The sequence below is a fragment of the Microcaecilia unicolor genome, chromosome 6 (assembly GCF_901765095.1).
Source record: "Microcaecilia unicolor chromosome 6, aMicUni1.1, whole genome shotgun sequence".
Taxonomy (NCBI): Eukaryota; Metazoa; Chordata; class Amphibia; order Gymnophiona; family Siphonopidae; genus Microcaecilia; species Microcaecilia unicolor.
In genome coordinates, this window is record NC_044036.1 from 146,570,359 (window position 1) to 146,584,543 (window position 14,185).

Consider the following 14,185-nt stretch of genomic DNA (forward strand, 5'->3'; position numbering starts at 1 on the left):
ACAAAATTTGTGTACTTAACCGGCTATCCAGCGATATTCAGGGGGAGATAGCCTGCTATCTCCTGCTGAATATTGCCGGTTAGTGCTTATCCGGTGATATCAAGCGATATTACCGGCTATCCACTGATATTCGGCGCATCACCAGCTACGTTTGGTGGCCATAGCAGCTTTAAATTTAAACCAGTGAAAATACACCCAGATATTCAATGTCAGTCACCAGAAATGGCTCAGGCTCAGTGCCGACTGCAGGAGGCAGCCTGGCGACCTCCCGCGGTCTGAATATTGGGTCCTAAGGGTCCTGTTTACTAAGCTGCGCTACAGGCATATGTTTTTAATGTGCGTTAACCGTGTACACGCAATAACTGTGTACGTGCCTACAATATCCCTATAGGCACCTACACGGTTAGTGTAGGCACGTTAAAAAAGTTAACGCGCCTTAGTAAACAGGGCCCTAAAACTTTAGGGGTCAATATTCATCAGAGTTCATCAGGCTGGGAGCCAACATTTAACCAGACAGTACTGCTGAATATTGGCTTGATCACTGCGGCACTGTCAGGTTAGAATCAGGGCAGTTTGAGGGTGGAGTCAAGGTGGAGCTGAGATTTACATGGATACTGACAACATTGAGTACTGGTGCCTGCACAGTTAACCAGGCAAGTTGGACCACACAGAAGGCTGTCCTAACTTTACCTGGTTACCTATGACAGTACGGCACTGAATATTGGCCAAACCCCATTCCCAGGTGCCACCACAAAGCCAATGCTTTTGTCAGGATAAGGCCTGGCAGCCATTACCTGCGTCTAATTTAGCTGGCAGCATTTAAACCAACATTAACCACAGCTGGTTGAATACTGACCCAATAATTTCTAAATAGAGGAAAAACAAGACCTTGATAGATGTTATATAAAATTGCTTAAAAGTAACCATTCGGTCCTTTATGTTACTGCGATAGAAAGGTAGAACCCAAGATTCTTTCAGGACTTGGCATCTTTAACGCAGTCTTTCAAGGTCCGTATTTACCTGTGAGCTCCCTTTTTATGTTAGGAAGATTCGCAGGACAAGAATTGCTGATATTAAGACTGGGAGGAGGCATACCTTGATTACTATAGATGTCAATCAAATTACCAGACACAGGTAACTGGAGGGAACAGAAAAGAATTTGTTTAAATTTGATTTAGTATGAAATAAAGGTTGATAATCCAAACACTCTTGAAGTATCAAGCAGTTAGCTTATTTAAACTAAGGCATACGTGTAGTTATGATATTTTTAAAGAAGGGATTAAAAGACTATTTTTGATCTAGTATCTTAATTATAATCTACTATAAACTGTGTTACTGGTATTGGCGGGCTATAAATGAACTAATTGTAACTGTATTAGACTAACTTTCGATGGGAAAATTAGCTAAGTGAGAATTGTAGAAGTGGAAAAACAAGAGGAAGTCGAACTTTTGATTATTGTGGCTGTCAAACAAATTGCCAGCGACAACCCCAGTTGGGACATTCCAAGGCGCCCTTTTACTAAGCCACGGTAAAAAGTGGCCTGCAGTAGTGTAGGCGCGTGTATTGGGTGCAAGCCCGCCCACTTTTTACCGCATCTACAAAAAAAGGCCTTTTTTTTTAATGGGACAGGAAAATGGCCTGTGGTAAAAATGAAACCAGTGCACACCCAAAACTGGCCTGAGCCTTTAACGCCACCCATTGATCTAGCGGAAAAGGCTCACACGCTACACACGTGGTGACCATTTGGCATGCGCCAATTGTTGATTACCTTCGGAACTGGCGCACATAGGAAGAAATAAATAATTCATCCACGTGTTATGGGCGCACATCATATCTGAAATTACCACCAGGAGGGAACGCTGGCCTGGCAGCAGTCTCATTTTGGTGCGCTCTGCACATGGGTAGAGTTTATTGCAGCTTAGTAAAAGGGCCCCTGTCTTAAAAATACTCTAGGCTAAGGTAAACTGTTAATTAAAAACAAACAAACACAGAATGGTTCTGACCAGTTTTGCAGATTATAAATATTATTAAATAAATTAGCCATATTTTATAACGTAAGTGTGCACTTGTGAATTCCTCCCATGCTCTGCCCTGTTATTCAATTAAATTGAATGCACAAATTGGGCACATGCCCACATTTGTGTGCATAAGTTTTGACGAATTTTATAGAATTTGGAGGTCTATGTACATTTTCAAGGCCTCCATTAGGGAAGAGAGTCTTGCCTTTTTAAAACTGATCATACTCGTAAACATTCATCCCATTTATTCACTTTCTTATCCCATCTTTCTGTCCAAACACTGAAAAATGGGTTCCAAATACAACATCTCTCACCCGGAACGAAAGAAACGCACTGTACCGTGTTTGCCATTTGTAAAGCAGGATCCATCAGGCCAAGAATTTCTTCGTTATAACTTGATTCAAGACTAATTATGTCATCTATGACATCATCCATCTGTTGCAGAATAAACAAATATAATTAACATTCACCAATTCTATTCAATTTTCTCCCCAAGACTTTACTACATTAATAAACCCAATGTTTTGAAATGAGTAGTTTCACTCGGTGTCCAGCTAAACTATGCCAGTAAGCCAGACATGCAACAGTTGTAAAATTTTTCAAACTGTTATTTAGTATTTTCAGGAATATATAGGGCTCACTAACACGTACTTACTGTAGCTAAAAAATGCTTTACTTCGGGGCACGCTCAGTAGTTTTGGGATTGCCGCATGCTAAAAAATAACATTTTTCTTTTTAGTTCTGGGGGCAGGTCTGGGGATGGAAAGTGGGTGTGTTTTGCACTAAGGAGGAGCTTCTATATATGGAGCCTAAAATATCAGAGCTGAAATCAGTGCCAACTAGATTTAGGCGCTGATTATAGAATATGCTTAGTTGATATTTCAACACCTAAATCTGCGCACATCCATTTACACCAACTAAAACATGGTGTAAATCCCGGAGCGTAGATTTAGAACCATGCCCCTTTCCCCCTGCGCTCATTAGAAATTCGGCGCACATCGTTACAGAACACGCTTAGCGAGTTGTGCTCCTAAATTCTAATCAGTGCCAATTAGTGCTCGTTATTGCTTGTTAAGTGCTGATATCAGCGCTCATTTGCTTACTAAACCAGTTAAGTTACGAGTGGTGTTCCGCGCTGATCTTGGTGCCCAAGTCTAAGCGCACTATATAGAATCCAAGGCTAATCGATTAGCACAGCTACACTGCCATGTGTTAACCGATTAGCATGCGGTTAGTGAGTTATTCCTTATCACCTACAAAATAGGTGGCAGTAGGGGTTTGTATGCTAATAGCCATGTGACCATTAATGCTGGAAATAGAAAAATCGGCCATTTTAGCCCTGTGGAAAAAATGGCCTTAGCACGCGGGAATGACACAATTAAGGATGTGCTAAGGGCACTTTTTAATGCAGCTTAGTAAAAGAGCCCCATAGTTTCTGAGTTTTATTCATGATTTGATATCCAGTCCATTGGAGACCATCTCGGTGGCTTACAATTAATTTTATAAATGCACTTTATTAAGTTTAAGAAAACAAAATACAACATAAATTGGAAAGAAGAGGAAGCAACAGCTGTGTCTGCGGACCTCTGGCTCGCCTTATACTCCCCAATAAACCACCAACAGCCAACAAATGGATCTAGGCAGCTGGATCTACAGAAACTAAGGCCAATTCGTCGAGGCATCACTAGGTCCTATGGCCCGCCTTAAACTTATCAAATAACTTTTCAAGACGTAAATAAAGTGGTAGAGCATTGTAAAACGTGGGGCCAGTGATGCTAGAATGTACTTCGGAATGTGTCCAGAAAGATGGTTCAGGTCTGTTTAGTAAATGTGGCTGTTGGGTTCTATTCTGATGTTGGACGAACCCTAGGAGGGGAAAACAAAGGATGTGGATATTTGTGTGGCAGTAGAAAACAGACCTCCATGAGGAGGAATAACCTAATGGTTGAAACAGCCAGCTGAGAACCAGCACGGAGACCCAGAGGTTGACACTTAGGTCTAGATTCTATATAAGGCGCCTCAAAAATCCGCAAGGAAACAAAAATACGCCTAGGCGTATTCTCTATAGTACATCTAAATTTTATAGAATAGGCTTAAATTTCCGTGTGGTATATAGAATACACCGAGTGCCTCTCCACGCCGTCAAATTTGGTCGCGGCCATTTATGCCATGTTTTACTTGGTGTAAATCCCGACGCCTAAATCAGACACAGAGCAGGTATATTCTATAACAATGCGCATACAGTTTAGAAACGCCCGCACTCTGTCCATAGCCACAGCCCCCTTTTCAACTATAGAACTTAGGATTTAGGCGCACCATGTTACAGAATACACAGCGAGTTGTGCGCGTTCATCTTAATACAAATTAGTACTCATAATTGCTTGTTAATGTCCAATTAACAGCGCAGATTAGACAGTTAACAATTAAGTTATGCACATCAATACAGAATATGTTTCGATTTAGGGGCGGAAATTAAGGCACCATATAGAGAATCCTGCAGTTGAACTCCCAGTGCAGTTTTTATAAATTGTATTGTTTTTAATTTTGAGCACTCCAGGGACAGAAAAATACCTATTGTGGTTTATTCTTTAATAAAAGGTGGTATATCAAATTTTAATAAACCATACTGTGACTTCCTTTATCTTCATTTGCTGGAGAATTGCCCAATCAGAGCAACTGTCTGTAACCCGGACCTGACAAGTACCAGATCTAAATAAGAACGGCCATCTTTTTAGACTTGGACATCCCTTCCTCTTCTGTGACTGGAGTTGGTTATCCATATTTTGGGCCCTCCCTAGTTCTGCCCAAAACATGCTCAGACCACATCCCCTTGCCATATGGACATACTGTAGTGTTAGACATCCATATCTTGCCTTTGTAAAATTGAAATTTGGACATCCACGCAACATGGACATCTAAATGGAAGTTTTCAGATGTCCAAAACAAAAGCAGAGCTTCTAAAGTGACCACCTTAGCAGGGGCGGATTTTATTTAGGATGGTCTAAACATCTAACTCCATATGTTATGCACCTATATAAGTCTGATAGATTACAGTGGTTAAAAACTTGCCTGGCACATTTTCATATCAGGAAATACTTTCACTAATCTTTCAGAAGTTACCCCCAGAAAACAGATAATACACAAAGGTTTCCACTTAGAATTTGAATCTAACATGGGATTTTAATGCATGAATGATGGGATTCAAGTATAAATGAATATAAGACTCAAAAGTAACTAGAATACATCATTGCACCAACACTTTATTCTGTTAGACCTTTAGGGAGTGAGGTTGTGTTAACACTAAAAAGTGCTGAAATCTAAATATATCAGTTCTGGATGCTAAAAACCCTCATCACATTCCATGCAAACATCTCTCCTGTACATCTGATACTTGACTATATATCTATTTAGCTAAGATGAAGTGCGCGATCTGAACTCTGAGCCGAGGATTATCCCGTCTTGGTATTTTGGCCGAGACTGAGAACCTGTACAACGTAAGAAGTAGAGAGGGTTTAACATCCTGCCACTTGCCCCCCCCTGCAGACTCTGGTCAAACTAGGATATTAAACCTCCCACTAAAAAAGTATCCTAGCAGTAACAGCTAAAGAGAGAAGCTGGGAAAGATTAGCTTTTAAAAGCAGTAGATATAGTCAAAATAAAAATATATGGGCCCCATAGATTTAACCGATTTAAACTGCATTGGCTGGCTCTGCTGCTGGCATTAAGTAGCACTTAACCAGACAGCGCTGCTCAGTATCAGCTGCCACAGTCACCCTGGCATTATCCAGCTACTGCTGGGATGGTCCAGGGTAGGGTTACCATATTTTGTCCCCTCAAAAGGAGGACACATGCCCCACCCCCACCACACACCCGCCCCCTTTCACACCCTCATTCCGCCCCCTGTCACATTTTCTCCTCCCCCCCCGTCACACAACCCGTCACTCCCCCTCCCCTTACTACTGGCCTGGTGGTCTAGTGATCTCTTTGGGGCAGGAAAGAGTCCCCTCTTTCCTGCCCGGAGCGCTGCCCTGCATGCATCCTTCCTTTTCCTGATCTCAGTGCCAATTCAAAATGGCCACCAAGAGTTGAAGTGATCTCGCGAGGTCACTTCAACTCTCGGCAGCCATTTTGAACTGGCGCCGAGATCAGGAACAGGAAGGATGCATGTAGGGCAGCGCTTTGGGCAGGAAAGAGGGGGCTCTTTCCTGCCCCAAAGCCGGAAGAGGTCACTAGACCACCAGGGCAGTAGTAAGTAAGGGGAGGGGAGGTTAGCAATCTGCCCATTTGTCTGGATTTCTGGACAAACAGGCAGGCTGGCAGGCAGGCTGTCCTATAGGATGGCCCACCCACCAGCCTCCCCATTTGTCCAGAAATCCGGACAAACGGGCAGATTGGCAAAACCCACCCGGTTGCCCCTGTACATGTCCTCAAAAAGAGGACATGTCCGGGTAAATCCGGATATATGGTAACCCTAGTCCAGGGGCAGAGTCGAGCAGAGCAAGGACTCAGGAGGGGGAGGGAAGTCAAGAAAGACAGGATGCCTAGAACTATGACCCAAAGACAAAACAATAAAGACAAAATTGCCATTAAATGCAATCTACATGGCACTCTCGATTTAAAGAGGAGACACTACATAGCTGTCTCTTGAACACAGAACGTGAAATCAAGGGAAAACAGGAAAACTTAAGTTACCTTTGCAACGGTGCTGGTTTTCTTCAACATGTTCTCATTGGATGCAAAACCACAATGTGTATCCGCTTTATAATTCCAAGTCCACTCATCATGCTCTGGGAGTGACATCAACATCGAAGGCTCCTGCACCGAGGTATATGCAGGATTCATGGTTTTTGGCTGAAAAGAAAAATGTTTTGTTTTTAACAATGAGAGCAAGAGCCACCATAGCAAACATCAATATCCCATCAACATTTATCTGATTGCCTCACAAGCAAACAGCCCAAAGCTGTGAAGCTAAGTATGACATATCCTTCCCTCCATGATCACATTGCTAAGATCATATATTAAGCAGGGAATCTGTGACACAAATGGGCTATTTTGAACTATACTGCATGCACAGTGATAGAGATGTCTTCTTTTGGACTATCTGATAAGGAAAGTTGTTTGGCAATCCAATAAAGGTTGAATGCAATGGATTTCTGCTCCTCTATCAATATAAGTAAATCGGTGTCTAGCTGTGCTAAAATTCAACTACAAAGGTAAAAATCTATAATAACTTTACATTCACTGTACACAGTGCTGATGTTCCAGCTTAATTCATTCTCTACCATACAAACTACCTTGCAAAGGTGCTTCTAACTTGATATTTGTGGTTGGATTCATGTTTTTTTTCAATGGACATAGATGGAGGGGAAAGGGTGTCTGGCGACACATCTTTTGGAAACTATCCTTGCAGACCCTGATTCTTGCTGTGAAATACTAACCTGACTGCACCGAGTCTCTCTGGATATCACATCTATGTTCTAATTTCTGGCTACACATTCTATAAATTAGCATCTCAGTCTAGGTGCCCCAGTGCCGTCGACTTAGTGCAAATTCTATAATGGCGTCTTGGTGCTAAGGTTCCTTTATAGGATAGTGTAAGTTGGCACTGATGTGCCTATGCTTAGGTGTGCCCTCTTATGCCATATCAATGGCGAGTGTAAGTTGGCGTGCTTAGTTCCACCATGGAATGTTGCTACTGTTTGGGGTTCTACATGGAATGTTGCTACTATATGAGATTCTACATGGAATGTTGCTATTCTTTGAGATTCTACATGGAATGTTGCTACTCTGAGATTCTACATGAAACGTTGTTACTATATGAGATTCTACATGGAATGTTGCTACTATATGAGATTCTACATGAAACGTTGCTACTATATGAGATTCTACATGAAATGTTGCTACTGTTTGGGATTCTACCAGGTACTTGTGACCTGGATTGGCCACTGTTGGAAGTAGGATACTGGGCTATATGGACCACTGGTCAGACCCAGTATGGCTACTGTTATGTTCTTAAGACACTCCTGCCCTGGGATTGGTAGCATGGAATTTTGCCACTCTTTGTGATTCCACTATTGGTCTGACCCAGTATGGCTGTTCTTATGTACTTATGATGTATATAAACTACATGTGCAACTGGAAGACACACCCATGACCCACCTATGCTATGCCCACATGTACAACCCCCCCCCCCCCCCACCTTGCAGTTGGACACTGTGGGCTACTTTCTATATATGGTGCTTAAAATTTCCGCCCAGATGTATTCTGTAAGATTTAGGAGTGGTATATATCATACGCTTAGTTGATATCCCAGGCCTAGAACTGCGCGCCTCCATTTACACCAATGAAAATGTGGCTTAAATTCCTGCACATAGATTTAAGTGCACTACACCATATGCTATAACAATGCACTTATATTTGGGAACGCCCAGGAAATGCCCATTTCCCTGCCTATGGCCACACACCCTTTTGAACTGCGTGCTTTAGAATTTAGGTGCAGTTCATTACAGAATATGCTTAGCGAGTTACACACATAAATTCTAATTATTGCCAATTAGTGTTCATTATTGCTTGTTAAGTGATGTTAAAAACGCTGATTGGCTTGTTAAGCCAATTATGTTATACATGTTGCTATGGAATACGCTCGGATTTCAGCGCACAATGTTAGGTACGGTATATAGAATCCGGCAGAACCTTCTAGAATAGCACCTAGGATACACATGCAGCTGCCAATTAATGGCACCTTTGACACGCATAAGGGGAGCGAACCGCTAGACACCAGCTTATAGAATGGTTTCGTATATACTTTACGAAAGAGCAAGGATATTAAAAAGAACAGGAAAATAAAATGAGTATATTCATAAAAGGACATGCACACACTACTCAGCAAAACTATCGCTTGGCAGTAAGAGGGAAATAAAGCATTGCTTTTGTTAAACTGATTTTTATTTTAAATTCCCAAAGGCTCTCCAATGCATCTCAGGATTTTGCCTTGTATATTTTACATCTTACAAGATCTAGAAGCAAATTCATTTGGGCACAATTGTGAAGAAATGCACTGGCAGTGAATTTGAAAGACTGAGACCTTATCAAACGTACCTGTAGTCATATGTGCAAGTCAAATCTGTTTACGGAACACTGAGAATCCGCCCCAAGAGGCGAATGAAAATGTTGTTTTAGCTATACTGACCTTTCATACAAATTCCAAACTTGTTTTCTTTTACAAACTATGCAACTGTGTGAAAAACTTATGACTCAGTAGAGAAGCAGCAGGAGAGGAATCAAAAAATACTGAAAAGAAAAACCCATAAAGACCTCTACACTAATATCGAGGGCAAATTTCAAAGGCATTTCCTTTTGAAAATAGACTGAAACTGTTCACTCTGCATGGGAATGAATGGGCATCCTTTTATCTGTGGAAAAAGTAGGTGGGGTTAGTTCAGGGGTGGCAAACAATACATCTGGTCTTATATTTTCAAAACAACATGGGCTCAGTATTCAGAAAATGCTGAACCTCTGATTTATGTATGTTAAATTGTAAATTGTTTAACTGCAGCTGCCCAATGGTTGAAAGAACATTGTCTGGTTTTGAATACAGATAAAACCTTGACATGTTGGACTACTGGTCAAGGATCTCAGCCAACCTTAGTGTCAACTTTGTTAGGTAAGGCTATTCCGTTCATAGCTAGTTTTAGGTATCTGGGGATAATAGTAGATTCGCAATTGACTTTCAATAATCATATCTCAGAAGTTATTAAAAAGGATTTTATATAGTGAGGGTATTAAGCTCAGTGAAACATTACTTTGATGAGAAAACTTTACATACATTGTTTCATGCATTATTTTCTTCCAAGACTATGTAGAAACAGTGTGTTTTAAGCCTGTAAAATGTATTGGATATTTTCCTGTCTTAAATATGTCTGAAGTGTATTTCTGCCGTTTGACCAGCAGATGGGGCATGATTATGCTTAAAGCTGTTACAGAGGACTGACTTCTCTTTCTTTTAGTTGGCACTCAGATAATAGGAAGTGCCTGTAGTGATGTAACCAGTTTTTATTTCAAACTTGATTGTTCTGGGCTCTGATTGGTTTACTACTACTAGTATTAATCATTTCTATAGTACTACTAGATGTACGCAGTGCTGTACACATTAGAGAGAGAGAGATCTTTTTGCAGAAGCTCTGTGAACAGATATATGTCCTGATCTCCCCAGGTACTTTCTAGGAAGTATGCAAATGTTTATTTCATTTTCTAATTGATCCATTTTTCAGTTACTTGTTACTGTTTGCTATTTGCACATTTTTTTTTGTCCACTGTTCCAAGTTCTGAGAATAAACACATTTGTTTGTTCGTTCTGCCTGTCTGAACTGATAAAGAATTCTGGTGGTTTGTGTGTTGGGTCTGTGAGTGTTTTTGGGAACTGTGAGACCGCTGGGAGTGTGGGTCCAGTAACCTAGAAATCACTGTGGATAACTGGAGAGCGGGAGACTCACCCAGAGGCAGTTCTGACCCAGTCGGTGGGAGGAGGGTGCTAGTGTAGAGCACAAGCGGCAGGTGTAGGCGGACCTGAGCTGTGCTGGGGATAGGGCCTCTAAGTGGTCGCGAGGTAACCCCAGGCAGATGGCTAGGCATTTCATGACAAACAGACTATGGTAATGTAGTATATGCTGGATGTTTAAAATCTAACCTCAGGTATTTGCAAATGATACAGAATGCTGCTCTTAGACTGTTGGATAACTACAGAAAATTTGATCATATTACTCCTCATCAATTGAAACATCATTGCTTACCTATGAAATACAAAGTTGATTTTAAAGTGTTGACTCTGGTCCACAAGGCATATTGGGGTAAATTCTATAAATTACACCTAAAGATTTGGCGTGGAAATCCCCCCCCCCCCCCCACTTAAGTGCTATTCTATAAGTTAGGCACAGTTTATAGAATAGCGCTTAAGCGCAGTAGTTGCGTGTAAATTTTGATGCATCCATTTGCACCTACGAAAACATGGTGGCAAATGCCCTGACCTAATTTGCGCACAAACCTCCCTTATTCTATCATTGTGCACATAACTGTAATCCACACCCGTGCTCCACCAAAACACCCATGACTCTCCCATTTCCACGTCCTCACTTCTGGTACATGCATACATTTACATGCGTACATGTTAACTGATTTCAATTAGTGCCAACAATTGATTGTTAAAAAGCCAATTGGAACTAATTGGCTTATTACTCAATTCATTTGCACACTCAATTTTTGGTGACTTTAGGGGGATTATTCAATGACCATTCTGTATACTCCAGTCAGAGTCCTAAGATCTTTACAGGATCACAGGATGGCTATAACACACTTAAAAGAGCTAAATGGGCCTCAACACAACAGAAGCCTTTTTTTATTTGGCCTCTTCTTTGCGGAACGGATTCCTTTCTTATAGTCATGAAGAGACAAATTTGACTAAGTTTAAAAGCTTATTGAAGCCCTTTTTTTTCTTTTTAAATTTTTAGAAGAATTTATAGAATAATGAGAGCAAACAATAAACAAAATGTACATTCAAAAAGGCATGGTACAGTGCTAATAACACAAAGCAAGTAACATCTCAAGAAATCAAGTTATAAGCACAAAGTCAAACAGAGCTCTCAATGAAAATCACCAAAGTGGAGCACTTCCATTTTTACAAATTTTCCAAGTATGAAATACCCAAAAAGAAGTCCTTCTACAACCCCAACCCCGTAAAAAAAAAAAAAGAGGGGGGGGGGGGGAGGAAGATGGAGGGGTGGGAAGGAAAGAAAGGACAGAGCCACCCCGTGTCAACTAGAACAATGACTCAGAAAAGGATCCCAAATAGCTTCCCATTTATCCAAACTTCGACCTCTTACAGCCCCTAAGTCTTTCCATTTCACAAATGTACCATAATTTATTCAGATAAACTATAGATATTATTAGAGAACTGGTTTCCTACTATTACTATGCATATAAATATAGAAACACAGTCTCAAGTATGTAAGCATAAGTATAACTTTTCTGGAGGAAAACGCCTCTAGAAGCACCTTTCCGTATTTATAACAAGGTGAGGGCTAGGGCTTCATCACCATCATCGGCTAAAAACCTCCTTCATCATCGGCGGCTAAAAACCTCCGCCGATGATGATGAAGCCCTAGCCCTCAGCTTGTTATAAATATGGAGAGGTGCTTCTAGAGGCGTTTTCCTCCAGAAAAGTTATACTTATGCTTACATACTTGAGGCTGTGTTTCTATATTGATATGCACCATAATTTATTCAACCATTAGCGGTTCTGCACAACACAATCTTAATGAGACGTGAAGTATGTATATTGGTATGACGCTCTTGGTCGAATGTTTGCAGGCTTTTCTATAATGTAAACGGCATTTCTCATGTTTCTATTGTACGACTATTTATTGTAAACCGCTTTGTTTGATAAAAGTTAAGCAGTATATTAAATCTGTAAATAAACATAAACCACTTAGGGGTCTTTTACTAAGCCATGATAGCGTTTTTAGCTCGCGGTAGAAATCAGCTGGCGGTAAACACCGAGACACCCGTTATATTCCTATGGGTGTCTTGGCATTTACCGCCAGCTGATTTCTACCGTGGCTTAGTAAAAGACCCCCTAGTACTTGGGATAGCGTGGTCTAGAAATTTTTAAATAAATAAGTTGGCCTCACATATTTGTGCCCTATTTTCAGCCAAACTTAGGAGCACAACTTTTAAGCTGAAAATTCATCTTAAAACCATTCGTTTCATTTGTGAGGCTAATTTATGAGCCTAGTACTCAAAATCAGTGCTAAGCTTCTAACTTCTTTTCCCCACCCTAAATTGGCCCCTGTTATCACTCACTTTTTCTGCTCTTAAATTTAAAAGCGTAGTGAAATTTTTAGTAAAAATTTATGAGCTCAGCCCTAGTAACTTTTCAAAGAGGCCAATTTATGAACATAAGTCTCATAATTGTTAATTATATCTTACTTCAATGCCTATCGCTGTTAACTGTTATTTCTATCCTGCTCTCAATTTGCAAAAATTGTACTTCTTGCATTGTAACTTTACCACAATATTATTGTAAGCCACTCTGAGCCCGCAATCAGTGGGAAAAGGTGGGATACAAATGTGATGAATAAATCCTTTGAATCCCAGGCCCCATGTGTTTTGTGTGGAAAAAAGATCTGTACATAAATTAAGTTCAAATCACTGTGAATGTTTTTTTGCCCTAGGAAAGTTTTAAAAAGAAATGTGCACACACAGAGAACTGGTGCAGTTTGTGGGGGTAAAAGTACATGTGGAATTTTAGAAATCTGTCCCCATATCACCAGGATACAAAACACAGAACAGATCCAATTGCAACATAAGCCAAACGCAGAGCAAAGTAGAAATGATGTTACCTCTTTTTCACAGCTGGAGTTTAGTGTAAGCATGGCCATCGGACTGTTGGGCGCGCTGCTTCCAGGTCCGGGTGGCATGACGTGGTCACCAGGCTGGTTCGGGCAGGGTAGGCTCAGAGCTTGGTTGGCATGTTTACCTCCTAAAGTGGTAGAAAGGTACTGCTTTACCTGCTGTCTTTGTGCTTGCTGAATGTGGTACTTGGTTGGATTTTCAAGGTGAGTCTGCACCTGAAAATAAAATAAACAGTCTTACTTTAAGTGAACTCTATGGAGTATAGAGACATGGAAGACAGATCTAGAAGATTCAACAAGGAGCAATCTGCAATGTCCCCCATGCACTTAAAGGTTCGTGTCACATGAAGCCTACAAAAAATACAGATTTCTATTCGACAATTTAAAGGAAGCTTATGTTTTCAGATTATGCTGCTCATTTGGTTGGTAAAGCACAATGAGCATGCTTTTCAAGGCTTCACAAAGACTTTCATAGTAGACTTTCAGAAGTTTAAAATAGCATGAAATGGTGCATTTTTTTTTACATTCTTTCGTATTACAAATACTTAAAGCCAGGCTTAAATTTCTATAATTTCTTTACTAATAGGATTGCCTGAGACTTTTCAAGTCCTTACTATTAGGGAACAGGAAAACTACAAATATTAAATGGGTTTCTACTGACCCTTAATGAATATTTCTGTAAGATGTCTCAGCTTTTAAATGCAACTTAGAAAAACTGCTTGATCTTGTTCTGAATACATCTACTCATGTGTACATATACA

The 14,185-nt window shown here is 40.6% G+C and overlaps 1 protein-coding gene across 5 annotated transcripts in view; it reads right to left on the minus strand.

Moving 5' to 3' along the window:
- MITF (melanocyte inducing transcription factor) overlaps nt 1–14,185 on the minus strand; it is a 244,566-nt gene that overhangs the window by 19,557 nt on the left and 210,824 nt on the right. For 4 of the 5 annotated variants that reach the window (XM_030208542.1, XM_030208540.1, XM_030208544.1 and 1 more), the window contains exons 3-6: nt 13,413–13,640; nt 6,712–6,870; nt 2,359–2,454; nt 1,021–1,138 (exon numbers count right to left, since the gene is read on the minus strand). In XM_030208542.1, the coding sequence (XP_030064402.1) occupies nt 1,021–1,138; nt 2,359–2,454; nt 6,712–6,870; nt 13,413–13,640 (601 nt within the window). The remainder of the gene's footprint in view (nt 1–1,020; nt 1,139–2,358; nt 2,455–6,711; nt 6,871–13,412; nt 13,641–14,185) is intronic. The other variant, XM_030208545.1, reaches the window with a different exon arrangement.